General features: G+C 40.2%; 1 protein-coding gene across 7 annotated transcripts in view; it reads right to left on the bottom strand.

Annotated features, from left to right (window-relative positions):
* Arhgap32 (Rho GTPase activating protein 32) overlaps window positions 1-15,421 on the bottom strand; it is a 251,819-nt gene that overhangs the window by 94,897 nt on the left and 141,501 nt on the right. For all 7 annotated transcript variants that reach the window (NM_001370957.1, XM_006510445.4, NM_001370958.1 and 4 more), the window contains one exon: window positions 3,371-3,457. In NM_001370957.1, coding sequence (NP_001357886.1) covers window positions 3,371-3,457 — 87 coding nt within the window. The remainder of the gene's footprint in view (window positions 1-3,370; window positions 3,458-15,421) is intronic.

Raw genomic sequence — 15,421 nt, 5'->3', positions numbered from 1 at the left:
CATCCACAGCAATATACAAAGACACAAAGAGGACAGTGTTTCTTCTTCCAAGGTAGCTGAGAAGTTTGTTCGCAAAAGATATGGAAAGAATGAAGAGATTTGAGAGGGAAGACCTTAGGCACATATTAGTTAAGGGAACGTTAGATGATGTTAATAAGAGGCCACAGAGATCAATGACCTAGTCTTCATAGCCTCTGGAAGTACGTTCCCTACGGTTAATACTCGGCAGACATTCACCTTATCAGCTAAATGAGATCTGTTTGACTGATATCTGTTTCTGTTGTACTTGCTTTGGGTACATAATAGACCATCTGCTAATATTTTTGTATCATGAAAGCTATGCTCAATCTACCTAAACCTGCACCCAGATAGCCTGGGCTATCTTCTTGAGGACTCTAGAAGTTAATGTGTGTCCATTTGCATGTAGATGAGAAGGGGTGGAGAAAATATGCCCTACTGTGATGTGACAAAACTTTTCCTAGGGAGCCACAACACATACACATACACATACACATCCACTCACCCCAGACAGAGATCCTCAACAGACCAAAGTACAGATAACACCAAACTCCAGCTTGGTGAACCAATGAGGTTTTTTGGAGTTACTTACAGGAGCAGCAATGACTGAAAAGCAGTTGCATTACCAAGGCTCACCCCAGCACGAGTGATATGGGACCCTCGATCAGACTACATAGTCTACAGATAGCTCAACAGGAGGTTTGTCTAGGTATAAACTCTCTCAGGCAACTAGTCTGGTCTTAGAGTCTTCTTTACAGCCTTTGTTCTTTTGAAAGGGTTTTGTTCCTCTCTACCCACCCCATCCCCAGCTTTGCTCTGCATCATCTGAGAGGGACTCTGTTTACCCTGAGGGGAAGAGGCCTAGTGAATCTGCTCAGTTCCAGGGGGTTCCTAGAGCTATTCTGAGTTGATTACTTTTCTGCTTAAGGAGTTTTCCTGCAGAATAAAATGTTTCATTCTTGGAGGTGCGGGGATTGGAAGGAGGGGTGGCATATAACATTTGCCCTCTAATGCCATGCCAAGAATCTAGACTGCCAGTCATTTACATGCTTTCTGAAATGTATTAACATTTAGGATATGTTTGCAGTACAAATCACAACAAAAAATGATAGAGAAGTTGCCAAAGGACACCAGTCAACCACACTAAACCTTGGTTCAAATCTTGGTGCCTCTGATTTTTTTCCCACTGTGGCATGAGAGCTCAGGACAACCGCTTTACTACTGTGAACCTCAGCTTCCTTCTTTGTGAGGCTTTCAATTATTATTTTTTAAAATTCTCATCTAATTTAGCTTATGGTTGGCACATGTGAGGGGGCTGCTAAGTGAGCCATGGGAAGGCTTCAGTAATTGCACACAGTGAGTCAAACAAGAGATGAATGCCATCATTATCAAGTAGTGAACTATGACTCCGGTGTAGTAAACACTATTAACAATTGATCCGAAATGTTTTCCGCAGTTTGGTAGGATGTTTACAACAAAGAAACTATCTAACATCTAGGTCAATAATACACAGAAGCACAATCACATTACAATTATGCATTTAAAGTGTGGCTAATGATAAGAAGAGATGCTAAAATGTGTTAGACTGCAGAGGAAAACTTCATTTTAGACATACCAACCATGTTTTGTGGAAAAAGAACATGAGACTTCTATTCTTCTATTAGTAGCATTAATTTATTAGGAAAATATTTAATATTTGCACGTAAAAATCAGTTTACCATTTCTCTTAATTGACCAAACTTCAAATCAGCAACGCCCTATCTGAGACTTTTCTGATTTTGTTTTTTATTTCCTTCACTCTCACAAGTTCCATCAATCACCCGATGCTAGCCATTCACATGCTGCCTCATGACCAAAACTAAACGTAACGTAAAAATCCCCAAGATTAAAAATGGGTACATTTGTGTGTGCTCCTGTGCATGCATGCTTGTGTGCATGCATGTGTACGCATGTGCTTAATAAGTTTTAAAAGTACACAGTCATGAACAGGTCTGGGGCAAAGGTCATCTTGGATGCACAGGCTACATCTGTATCATCTATTCGCTCAAGGGAATATAGGACATGGAGGTTCCAAACCCTCTATGTATCACTAAGTTGTTTTTGCTTCTATACTCTAAAAGAGAAAAAAACATCAAATGCAAATGCTCATGTCTTATCTGTTATCAAAACATTGAAATAAAAACATAACGCGCCAAACAAAAGCATGTTATAAAATGTTACACAGAACTTAGAACTTCATTGTTCCGCCTGGAAACTGTGGTAACATGCAACAGAACACATCTTAATTACATACAAGCTGAATTCTATTCCCTAATCTACATTAATGCCTAAAACTAAGATTTACAGTATGTAAGATACCGTTACATAATCAGAACCTGATTATTCTGTTTTTAAAAAATAAATAGATATCCTATATCTTATTTTCTCCCCAAAACTAAAAACTGTGTACAAAATAAAGTCTCCCTATAAACATTTGCTTTCCAATAGCCGGCTCACTCCCAGGCAGAGGCTCCCTGAGTGCAGAGCAGGCCATGTGAGACATGCTCAGTGTCTGCTAGACGGAGGAATTACTGACCTGAGACGGCACACTGTGAGTCTCCTGAGGAGCAAGCAGGTCAAGGTGAGCAGCATCACACGAACGGTCAGGAAACTGCAGGCTGCCAAGCCACGCAGACATCTTGTTGCACAACCTTCCTAATGCTGTGGTCCTTTAACACAGTTCCTATGCTGTTGTGATCCCCAACCATAAAATTATTTCATCGTTTCTTCATAACTGTAATTCTGCTACCATTGTGAGTCGTGATATAAATATTTGATATGTAGGATACCTGATATGTGACATGGGGGGGGGGGGGGCTGTGGCCCACAGGTTGAGAACTGTTGCCACAGAGGCACTTGAGTCACAGACAAATAGTCCCTTCTCTCATGACATGTGATCAACAACTCACTTATCTAGTCTTGTACTTGCGGTTGTATATTCAGCTGATTTTGTTCAGCTCTGGGCTTCAACTATGGTGTCTCCAAGTACTGATATGAAAGGCTAAGAAGCACCATGCTAACAGTGTCACTGTAACTCAGGACTCCAAAAGCCTCAGGAACTTCTACATACCACCAAGAAAATACACAAACTCTAACCTCAATAGTGTGCTCACTGAACAATGGCATAATTACTTTTTAAAAGATACCAATTTATTTTGTTGTAATAGTTATTCATAGTCCAATTACATTTCAATAGAAGCATCTTACCATCAATTACAAGCCTTTAAGCAATGTGAGAAATATATTATAGTAAGCAATTTAATAGTCACTCTAGATAATGAACTCGATGTAGAGGATGCATCCTCACAATTACCTGACAGGCAATCTGCACGAGGTAGACCAGCTCTTTAGATTCACAGCCATTTTTCATTACTTCATTCTGTTCTTCTGATAGTGAGAGCTGTGTCACAGAAGAAAGGGACAAGAAAGTCATGATTGGAGAATGAGAATAACTAAGCATACAGAAATACTTGAACCTTGACACCAAGCTAATGTGCCTTATAAGTCTACAGCTTAAAGCGTGTAAATGAAGAATTCAGAATTTAAGAAAAAACATTGTTTTTCATGAATTCGCTTCGTGCCTGTTATCTAACTGGCACAACTGTATAAAAGCGTAGGTAAGATACTGTTACATAATCAGGCCATCATTCCCTTTATTTATTATGCACAAGAGCACTAGACTGCATAGAGAGAGATTCCAGGAGAAGTTTAAAAACAGCTCAGACTCTGTAGGGAAGCAGGTTCAGCCTATGTCCATGTTAATTTCAGACTTAGCATTTATTTTATTTTTATTTGAATAAACAGACAGCATGCAGAGACTGTAAGGTCTCATGTGAAAAATACAGATGTATGGCTTCTACTGAAGAATACAGAAAATTGGCAATACTGGGCCCACATGGGCAACAGCTGAGAACGAATCATCTCTACATGAGGTATAGAGCCAAAATAGTTTGCTACAGATTTGATTACTCTTTTTTTTAAATTTATTTATTATATCTAAGTACACTGTAGCTGTCTTCAGTTGCACCAGGAAAGGGTGTCAGATCGCATTACAGATGGTTGTGAGCTACCATGTGGTTGCTGGGATTTGAACTCAGGACCATTTTGAAGAGCAGTCGGTGCTCTTAACCACTAAGCCATCTCTCCATCCCGCTTTGATTACTCTTTATCTTATGCCAGCATCCAAGTTACCAATAATCATCCAGCGTGCTGCACACTTGGTTCTTTTTCCTGTACTCTATTTGCTTCACGAGTTCACGCGGTACACCTGACTCCAATTTGGAAATGAAAGTACAGCATCTATTCCTCAAAGTGTGACCTTGTGTTCAAAAGTAACAGTAAATGACATGTGACAATACTTTACTTATTTAGTGTCTCATCTGGAAAGGGGGAAGGGAAAGGGCATAATACTTATTCTCAAGTCACATGGCATACAAGAAGTCCTTCACAAATGTCATGTGTCATTGCAGTCAATGCTGAAAGAAGCACTCTGCTGAAGAAGATGCATTCTCTATGTGGACCGTGAGTGTCACAGGAAGTTACTTATTAAAAATCTTCAGATATTACAAAGGTACCCTGTTCAACAAGGTAACAATGAGTAACCCAGTTTCATGGTACAGTTGAAGTTTTCAAAAGTTAAAGATTTAAGAATGAAAAGAAGTCTAAGTAACTTCTGAAGGAGACAAGACTTTAAGGCAGGAGATAACATGGGCCTGGAGTCCGGCAGAGTGCCAGAGAATCAAGAATCTTCCTCAGACAGGACAAGGAGAAGCCAGCCAAATCCTGGGAGACTGCCACTAAAGTAACAAACTGTAATTGCAAAGCACAGCAGCAGAACTGACTGATGTCCAACCTTCATCTGCTTCCCGCTAGTATGAATCAAGGGTATGGAATCAATACATTAAAAACTTAGGAAACGAAGGAGAATGGGGAGCGGCCTATGCAGAGTAGGGAGCCTCTCCAAGCAAGGATCTCTATAGCCTAGGAGCATAGTGTGGAAAAGACAAGAAGGGCTAAGAAACATCCCTCTGAGGCCATCAAGACACTCAACAGCTAAGACTGTAATGACACTGAAAAGCTGAAAGCGGCTAACGAAGACAGTCTATTCTGTTCCAGAGTATGATGTAGCCAGTCCCCAGAGCTTGGGAACGTTGGAATGGAAGGGGCTTACTGAGCTACAAACCGCAGGAAAACACTGGCAGCAAGGGGAAGGAGCAAAGAGAGCCGAGAAAGCAGACAAGGAGAGCACACACTACACACAAAGGACCGCAGCTTGGCAATAAAGAACAGAGACGGCAGCACCTCACCACCCTTCCAGCTTCCTTGAAAGTAATCTCTAGTATAGACTGTAGCCTCAAACTATCTAAAGGAGCTAACAAGCGAAGTCTCTCTGTGGTGGCTAACTTTGGTTGTCAGCTTAGCTGCATTTGGAAGCAACTAAAAGGCAAGCTTCTGGTCACCCTGTGAGTAGTCTGCTTAACTGATTATCTGAAGCAGGAAAGCTAAATGTGAGCTGCAGCTCTGGTGTCAACCCAGATAAAGGGATAGGAGAAAAGGAACTTTGCTTTTGTCTACTTGCCCCAACTCTTGCTGACAAGTTCTTCTACCTAACGCTTTAGCATTCCTTCTCCAATAAGAGAACCAACTTCTTTGGAATTCCAATTCCAATGCAGATTGAAGACCAGCAACTCTCCAGGAATCCTCCAGGCCTTTAGCACCAAATGAGACAGCAGAGGCGTCCACTCTCACTCACAGGATGAGCAACTACCAGGTTCTTAGCCTTTCCAATGAGAGACAACCACTACTCCAGCATCCAGACCACATTCCTATAAACCAAAGCAGTAAATGCCCTTTGATATGGGTATTCTTTCTATCAGTTCTGTTCCTTTTGAGAACACACTAATATATATATATATATATAAAAAAAAAGAAGCAAAGGAAGCAAGTTATCAGCAAAAATTGCCCTTGAAAAAAACCTCATGGCAGATACGCCAGACAGATAACCATGCTAATGATACTAAGAAAATTAGAGCAAGATGAAAAGAAAGCCAAGAAAACACTCTATAAATGAAATAAAACATTAATAAGAAAATGTTCTAAACTAAAATGAAGCCAAAATCAAATTGCATAGCTAAGAAAATACAACTAAAGTGGAAAATTTATTCGAAAGAGCCAAAGGCAGATCAGAGCAGGCAGAAAAGAGTCAATAAACTGGAAGATACAACAATGTAAATGACCAAGTCAGAGGGATACGAAAGAACCAAGCTAAGGTACTGAACAAAAGTGCCAGATCCAGGTGGATGGCCGGACACCATCAAATGTACAAATGTATATGGATGGGATTCCCAAAAAGGAAGAAACAGAAAATAAGGCAATGGAATTTCAGGACACAGTAATCAAAAACTTCCCAGATTTAATGAATTATGTTAATACCAAAATGGACATGAACCTCGACAATATGAACTTAAAGAACCCCATAGGAGACATATGAGAGTCCAACTTCCATAGACAAACCATCTTAAACATATCAGAACGACCCACACAAACAAAGAATCCTGAAATAACTACCACTCCTTCTCAGAACCTCTAAATGCCAGAGGTCATTATGTTCAAATGACCACTCTGAGGACAGTTCCAGGAAGAGTCAGATACAGCACACACTGACAGAAATGATACAACTGACTCTTTATCCATGCCAGCATATAACTGGCTCCAGTACTGAGAGGCCAGGAAGAAGCTGATCCAACATGTCATCTTTTTACAGTTTTTTCATGTGATTCTTCTCACCCTGTTTTAATTTTCTGACATCAAAGTAAAAATGGAGATATTATAGGAACAGTTTTCTACACTACTGATCTGAAACTGAAGTAAGTAAAAAAGAAAAAAAGACACTAAGGAAACAAGAAAAATGTATGTGAAAAAGTATTTTATGTTTATATATTAAACAATTTAATATTGTAAAGATCTCATTGCTGCCCCCAAAACAATATACAGAGTCAACACAATCTTGTCAATCCCCAATGACAGTGCTTGGTCAAATCAATATTTAAAAGAAGAAAATCAGAGCAACTCATCATTCATGAAATCTGTAACAATGAAAGCAGTTGTGTTACTGGTGTAGAGGCAGGCCTTACAGAACAACAAGCCCAGAAACAACCCCTCATGTACGTGGTTAAAGGATTTTGACAAGGGCATCAAGATCGTCCAATGGAGAAAGGAAAGCGTTCTCAACAAACAGTGCTGGGGAAACAGTAGATCCACATGCAAAGGAACGTGGGCCGGTCATTACCTAACGACTGTTACACAAGGTCACCTCAAGGCGGATCAAAATGTAAAATAGGACCTAGAAAGCATGAAAATTTTAGAAGAATAAAGCAAAAGGGTTTCACACAATTAGATTTGGCGAACATTTCCTAGGAATGATACACTGTGACATAAGGAACGAATATGGAATTTACAAATTTTATGTCACAGAAATTATTAAAATTGTGTATCAAGCTAAGCATGCATGGTATTGTCTTTAATCCCAGAACTCTGAGTTTGAGGCCAGAGTGGTCTACATAGAAAGTGCCAGACAACCAGGACAGTGGGTCTCAAAGTTCCTAATGCTGAGACCCTTGTGTTGTAGTGACCTCCAACCACAAATTTATTTTTGTCACCACTTCATAACTTCCTAACAGTAATTTTGCTAGAATTGTAATGTAGTATCTGAATTTTCAAGTGGTCTTGGGCCACACCAGGAAAGGGTTGTTCGACCTCCAAAGGGGTCATGACATACAGGTTGAGAAGCACTGAACTAGAGATACATGCTGAGAACTTACCTTAAAACAAAACAAAATATTAGGGGTCTCTTCCTTTCCTACTGCATCTTTTGTGACTAGAAAGAGGGCTAAGTGGTTAAGAACACTTGGTGCTCTTCCAGAGGCCCTCAGTTCAGTTCCCAGCACCCAGGTCAGGCAGCTCACCACCTCCTGTGGCTCTCATTCCAGATGATCCAATGCCTCTGGCTTCTGCAGGTACTTACATTCATATGCACATACTCAGAGGCAGGCAGGCAGACAGGCAGACAGACAGACAGACACACATGTGGACGGACATACACACACATTTAATTTTTTTTAAATTGGATCAAAATAAAACAAACTAAGTCCGGGCAGTGGTGGCGCACGCCTTTAATCCCAGCACTTGGGAGGCAGAGGCAGGTGGATTTCTGAGTTCGAGGCCAGCCTGGTCTACAGAGTGAATTCCAGGACAGCCAGCCAAAGCTATACAGAGAAACCCTGTCTCGAAAAAACAAAAACAAAAACAAAAAACCAAAAACAGCAACAACAAAAACTAAGGAGAAAAAAAAGGGCCATCAATATTATGGGGGAAAGTGTATATAATCCATAATATCTATCAATATCAATGATATGCAAATGAGTTCTATAATTCATCATTGGTAATGACAAAATAAAACAATTCTCAACAAACAAGAGGATTTAAAGAGACAGTTCCCTAAATAAAATACATAAATGGCCAATAAGCATATAAAATGATATTTGACACCACTACTAGAGAAATCTGAACTACAATGTTAACACTTGCAAATTGAAATTACAAATGAGATACTATTTCACATCTAATGAAAACATGATTAGTATATGACTCAGAAATTCCATGTGTATATAATACCCCAATGACAGAAAACTCTCAGGAACAGGTAAAAAACAAACAAACCAGAAGCTATACAAGCATAAGTCAGTAAGTAAATGGATAAGCAGAACATGGCTTATACTTATACAGTAGAATCTTACCTCTGACTTATAGCTACAATGGGGGTCAGTTTAAAAGATGTATTTTAAAAATACAGTCCATGAAGGGAACCTTCAAAAATGTAAACAATATAAATACACTCACCAATCACAAAACCTGGGAGAACATGTTTCAAACAGAATAGTTCAACAAGAAAAGCTAAAATGAATCTTCATCCTAAAGTGAAGCCTTGTCATGAAAACAATCTAAGTGCGGGAGGGAGGGAAGAATACTAGAAACAGCGAACATCTAAGAAAATACAGAACATCCGACGCTTTCACAGGAGCAGATGGAGCAGAGTAGGAACATCTTCAACTCTACAACAAACTTACCGAGATTTTATTCATACCTAAACTACCACACAAAATCATGGGTCGAAATAAAGCATTTTCTTTTTTTTTTTCTTTTTTCTTTTCCTTATTTATTTATTTATTTATTTATTTATTTGGTTTTTCGAGACACGGTTTCTCTGTGTAGCCCTGGCTGTCCTGGAACTCACTTTGTAGACCAGGCTGGCCTCAAACTCAGAAATTCGCCTGCCTCTGCCTCTGCCTCTCTGCCTCTCTGCCTCTCTGGCTCTCTGGCTCTCTGGCTCTCTGGCTCTCTGGCTCTCTGGCTCTCTGCCTCTCTGCCTCTCTGCCTCTCTGCCTCTGCCTCTCTGCCTCTCTGGCTCTCTGCCTCTCTGGCTCTCTGCCTCTCTGCCTCTGCCTCTGCCTAGTGCTGGGATTAAAGGCGTGCGCCACCACGCCTGGCGAAATGAAGCATTTTCTGATGAACAAAAACTAAACTTCTACCAAGAAAGCTTTACTGGTGAGTTGTAATAATATGCACCCGAGGAGAAAAGTAAGCCCAAGAGAATGGAGTATGGCAGGGATGCTGGGGAAGGCCTTAGGTCACTGAGTTTACATCTGTTAGCAAATTTTAACTGTCTAGGAAGAATAACTGTTCAGGAGACAGAGCCATGAACAGTTACCCTGGACAGCACTGAGTGTGGAAGACTACAAAGAGTACAGTAATCATGGATAAGAACCCTAAGTATGGGGCTGCAGGATAGGAGCAGGTGAAGTAGTAGTACTTTTGTTTGTTTGTTTTTTTTTTTTACTTTAAATTGAGTACTCAAATTAAATTCTTAAATATGTATTTTTCAAACCAGAAAAAAAGTGGTATAATATTTTAAAGTTTAAAAAGGTAGGAAATCTTAGAAATAGAATCAGTCATTCCAAGCAGAACTAGGGAGAAAGGGGTAAGAAGAAAGTATATTTATGAAAAGTAGCAAGCATGTAGGACCGAACAGTGAAAACAAAAACCAGCAGATGCTGTGTGAGCTGTCAAGCAGAAGAAGGAATCAATAGCCCCACTAAGCTGTGATGTCTATGAACTACAAAAATGGCCAGATACTCCAAAAGTGGTGAATCATATCCTGGCAGTAACCAACACCTTCTCTAACTGGATTGAAAATGTGCTCAACAGGAGGAAAATCAGACCTGGTACTGGAAATGGTGCTAGTGAGGTCACAGGTCCTGGAGGAGGACCTCCAGCCTCCCCTTTACTAGACAGCACAATTCCTCACTGTGTTCTAAGTATCTTCCTTATGCCCGTAGATGAGTGACTGGAACCCACAGTGATGGCAGCTTTAGCACAATGACTTATCTCTATGCATGCAGCGCTGTAGGCCCAAGTAAGGAGTTAAAGTGTCTTCTAAACACATGCTTTACTTCCCTAGCAGCTACTTTATCTTTTCCTCCTCCTCTCTGGGTGAGCTCTACTTTTATCTTTCAATATTCACATGCCTTCCAGTCTCCAATAAAGATAAGCCCTATACATCTCTGGGTGCTTCAGGAGACCACCTGAGACATCTAAATATCTATACATTTATACATTTCTTTCTCATGTGCTTATTGCTCCACTGCTTTCCTTCCCAGAGGAAAGATTCCTTCCTTCCTTCCTTCCTTCCTTCCTTCCTTCCTCCCTCCCTCCCTCCCTCCCTCCCTCCCTCCCTCCCTCCCTCCTTCTTTCTCTTTCTTTGACAGAGATACCCTCGAGGTATCCATACAAGGTATTAAAGAAAGCTATCTGGAAGTGAACTATGCTTTTTAAGACATCCTACAATCAGGTCTGAATAATTCATGTGTTTTTGGAAATACCTAAACCACACTATGAAATAATGAGATAATTTTATCCAGAAAAAGGTAACAAAACTCAGTAATTTAAATAATTTTCACTCCTTTTAAATTAAAAAAAAAACTGCAATATATCAGTCCTTATTAGAAACAGCACAACTTTCAAAGCTCATGTTTCTAAATTCATTCCAAATCTATCTTCAGAATGATGTTTCCTGTGTTCGCTTTACTTTTTTGTCACCATGGAAACCAACCATCATTAGTGTTGTGAAAATTTTTAAAAATACAACTCTATTCAGCAGCCTCAAGTGTTCAGAAAGTCCTTTCTCAACAGGAAGCGTGGAAAGCAACAGCATAAAGCAGAGGGAAACACAGCATCTCACCACAGCAAGTCATTCCTCAAAGCCTAATCAAGAGCACACCGAGTCCTCCTCTCATTCATCTCTTACAGTTGGATATGGTGGCAGAATCTGTGTTGTTCAGACTGCAAACAAGCCTCCTTTCATGGAAGCAGCCCACAGGAGATGCAGAGATGTGAGAACAAGTTCTGATATGTACTATTAAATGATCCACCCACATAATACTTCAACCCCTAATACCTAACACTAAAAATAATAACTCAAGTACTTAGTTTAGAGCACTGGTTTAAAAAAACACACCTATGGGATCATATTTCGTTAACAAGCAGATAAGCGGTAATTCTGTGTATGGGTCAAGTATCAGTAACACAGTAATTTATTACTGAAAGCCTGGAGATGTGCATGCACTTCAGTGCACCTACCTAGAAAATGTCAGCAGATCACTGTCTCCTCAGACAGGTATAGATGAAGCTACTAATGCATTCATGTCTAAACACTACAAACACACTCAGATCAGTATGATGATGTAAAAACAAACAAACATATGACAACAACAATCACTCAAAGGCCACTGTGACTCACATCAGAGCACATACATGTTAGGAAGCAATGCCTTGTAAGAACTTCCACATCTTTGGGTTCTCTGGGCTTTCTGAACAAAGAGCACTGGCACCTGGTCAAAGGAAGACTGGGTAGTGAAACTGTCCTGAGACAGAGCCTTGCCTCCCACCCTGAGCCATGCGCTCACATTCCAGGATGTCTGCAAATAGAGCTCTTCCTTTCTTTTTCCTCAGAGAAGGTGCAATGATTCTAGAGTTAACAAGCAAGCACACACGTGCTCTGTCTGTCTATCTCTCTGTCACTCTCTTATTATCTCTCTCAATATGTCTGTCTGTCTGTCTGTCTCCCTCCCTCCACCACAGCAAAGGGAATGTTGGGTAGGAGTATACGTATCCTAAACTAACTCCAAGTTTCACAAGTGCAAGTATCTCTCTTGTGCTACAAAATCCCAAACACAAGGTATGTTTGTTTCTCCTATCCCACCACCCAAGGCAGCAGCGTGAGTCACCCTGTGGGTAGAAACAGCCTGGTCTGTGATGCTGTTTTGAGTGCAGGCTTGAGTGCAGGCTTGAGTCTGTAACTGTGGTAAGCCAACATAGTAGCTTATAGAGTAATATCTTGCACCTTCCACAGCCTCAGAATCAACAATACTGTGTCTCAAGCATATTTAGCTAATTTGGTAAGTTTCATGATGAATTATGACTCCAGAATATATATTTTTCATAATCCAAAGGCTTTTTATACCAATAGGATAAACTCATACCCAGCTAGAAATCCACATCTTGGACGACGGTGGCACTGAGAACTCAGTATGAGTTCATTTCAATTATCCAACAAGGATTTTTTTTCTCTCAGACATAATATCACTACAGAATATACTTAAGACTATAAGATTACAGCTGCATTTCCCGTTTGTCTTAGTTTAGGGATAGGAACAGTCCCTGGAGAAAGCACACTGTTAAGTTAGTCTTACCACCTCGGTCCTGACATCATCACCCTCAGGCATCAAAGCAAGTGAGACTTCACCAGACTTATGCCTCAGCACTGGTGCCTCTCCAGACAGGGATGGCAGTGCATGCCTATAGTGGAAGGTCATGCAGTAAGGCCAGCCAGGACAGCACGGATCTAGGCAAGCCTGGACAGCACTGTAAGACTCTGTCTCAGAAACCACATTACAAAATAGAATTGCTGGCCGCTGAGATGGCTAAGCAGGTAAAGACGCTTGCTACCAAATCTGGATTCAATCTCCGGGAACCATATGGGCAAAGAGGGAACCAACTCCCCCAAGGTGTCCTCTGCTGTCCCTCATGTGCCAGGGCATATGCATGGTACACATCCATTCACACACAGAAGGAAGGGAGGGAGGGAGGGAGGGAGGGAGGGAGGGAGGGAGGGAGGGAGGGAGGGAGGGAGGAAGAAGAACTTCTATCTAAAATGTTTCAGAGAGTGCTAGGTAATCTAGTTTATTATTTGACTCTCGCCTCACTGACTCCTCACACGATTCTACACATAACTGGGATAGATGTTTTCATTTTTCTTGAACAAATGAGAAAACTGAGGACCAGGGATGTTACAGAATTTACTTCAGATAACCGAGGCAACAATGTTGCCCATGTAGTTTTAGTTTTCAACTAGGGCATTTGAAAACTATGGCCGACTCTTTTGTTAAGGTGTAAGTTGCACTTGATTGCTGCTTTCTAGTTATAAAGGACCCTTCAGAATGACTGTAGCATAGAATTAAGTTCTTAAGCAACACTTACCTCAAATTCCTTTACTGAAAGTGTTGTGGAGAACCAGTGAGACCATGTGCAAACAGGTCAAATAAAGTATTCAGATTACCTTCTTTTAAATGAAAGTCCAGGGCTATAGATGCAGCTCAACGTTAAGAGAGGCCCTGCATTTCATTCCCTCCAGAAGGAATGAAGGGGAGTCCAGAGCCAGTGTGTTAGTCTAAAACATTTTACTCTGCATTTTGTAGAAAGAGTCCAATGGAGGAGGAGGAGCAGGAGGAAGAGGTGGTCAGCCCAGACTACACTATAAGTTCTAGACCTACCTAGGCTCCAGAATAAAATCTTGTCTCAAAATAAATACAAGTCCAGGCTTAAAAAAAAAAAAAAAAAAAAAAAAAAAAAAAACCAAAGTGTACTAGTGTACTATTAGTCCTCAGTGTTCTTAGATCACACCCCTGCCTCTCTAGTGAGGAGAGTCCCAGCTGAACTGCTTAGTTGCCTGCACAGGGCTCCTCCCAGAAAGCTCAGGACACAGGTGTTAAAACTTACACTTTCCCATGCCATGTTTCTGACTACATCTGACCTGTACCTTGCATTGTTACTCAACAGCATACCTAAACCTTGGGTAAAAAGACAGGTAGAGTCCATTCACTATGCTGACACTAGGTGGCGGTGTGACATCGAGCACAGAGGAAGGGAGGCCAGCTTCAGGTTGATAAGGTACCATCCATTGCTTCTATAAATGCAACAGGAGACTTTTTCCCTTCTCCCCAAAACTATTTTCTGACATCTAGATAAATCATTATTTTTGTTCATGAGACACTACAATTTGGGAAAATGCAATAAAAGTTGCTGGGAGCAGCATAGTACACACTTGTGTTGCCCGAGGGTTCTGGGCTGTGATATACAATGCTCAGCCAGTGTTGGCACTAAATTCAGCACTAATTTGGTGACCTCCCAGGATTAAGGAGCCACCAGATTGCCTAAAAGAGATAGCAATTATCTTTCCTTTTCATATTTTAGTTTCTCCTAAACAAAATACACTAGTGCATCAACAATCATAGTTTGTAGCCACCAAAGTACTAGTCAAAGAAAAATACAAAAAACTGAATGTGCATATTAACACTCAGTGGGTGGAACACAACTTTGGGTAAATACCCAACAATACACCCAGACACTGACTGGATGGAAGCACAAGCATTGTTAACAATTCCTATGAAGCTTTACTTCTTTCAAGAAAAGATATATGACATCACCAGCATAATATTAATGGAAAATATAGAGGAAAAAGTGGTTTATGGCCAAGAGTTTTTGTTAGGTAAGTACTAGTAAGTATGTTTTCCTCAACTCTTGTCCAGAAAAAGCAGAAAATAAAAAATAAACTTACCAATCAAAAAATAAATAAGTAATATATTTTAAAACTAATGTTTTGAAAAATAACAAATTAAGAAAACTAAAAACTGGCTCTCTGGTTAGACCTAATTTTTAAGAGTATTTCACAAATTTAAAAAGGCAAGACAGGTGCTTTCCTTAATATAAAACATAAAAGCTAACATTTTAAAAAGACAAAAACAAATCAGAGCAATCTTAAATGTTAACTTGAAATAATAATTATAAGATTAAAGCCTTTATTGGGAAGGTTTCAACAGAAAAACTTAAGAACCCTTCAAACAACGCACAGCTCTAATTACTGCCAACTACTCCAGGATACTTACTAAAAAGAAGCAAGAATAAAAAAAAAAAAAACAGCTTAGGCAATCAATGAAATATTAGCGGAGTGATAAAAGAACTCTGTTTTTAA

Source organism: Mus musculus, chromosome 9 (assembly GCF_000001635.26).
Source record: "Mus musculus strain C57BL/6J chromosome 9, GRCm38.p6 C57BL/6J".
NCBI classification, from domain to species: domain Eukaryota; kingdom Metazoa; phylum Chordata; class Mammalia; order Rodentia; family Muridae; genus Mus; species Mus musculus.
The sequence above is the reverse complement of the archived record's forward strand: the minus strand, read 5'-3'. Positions and strand labels throughout refer to the sequence as shown.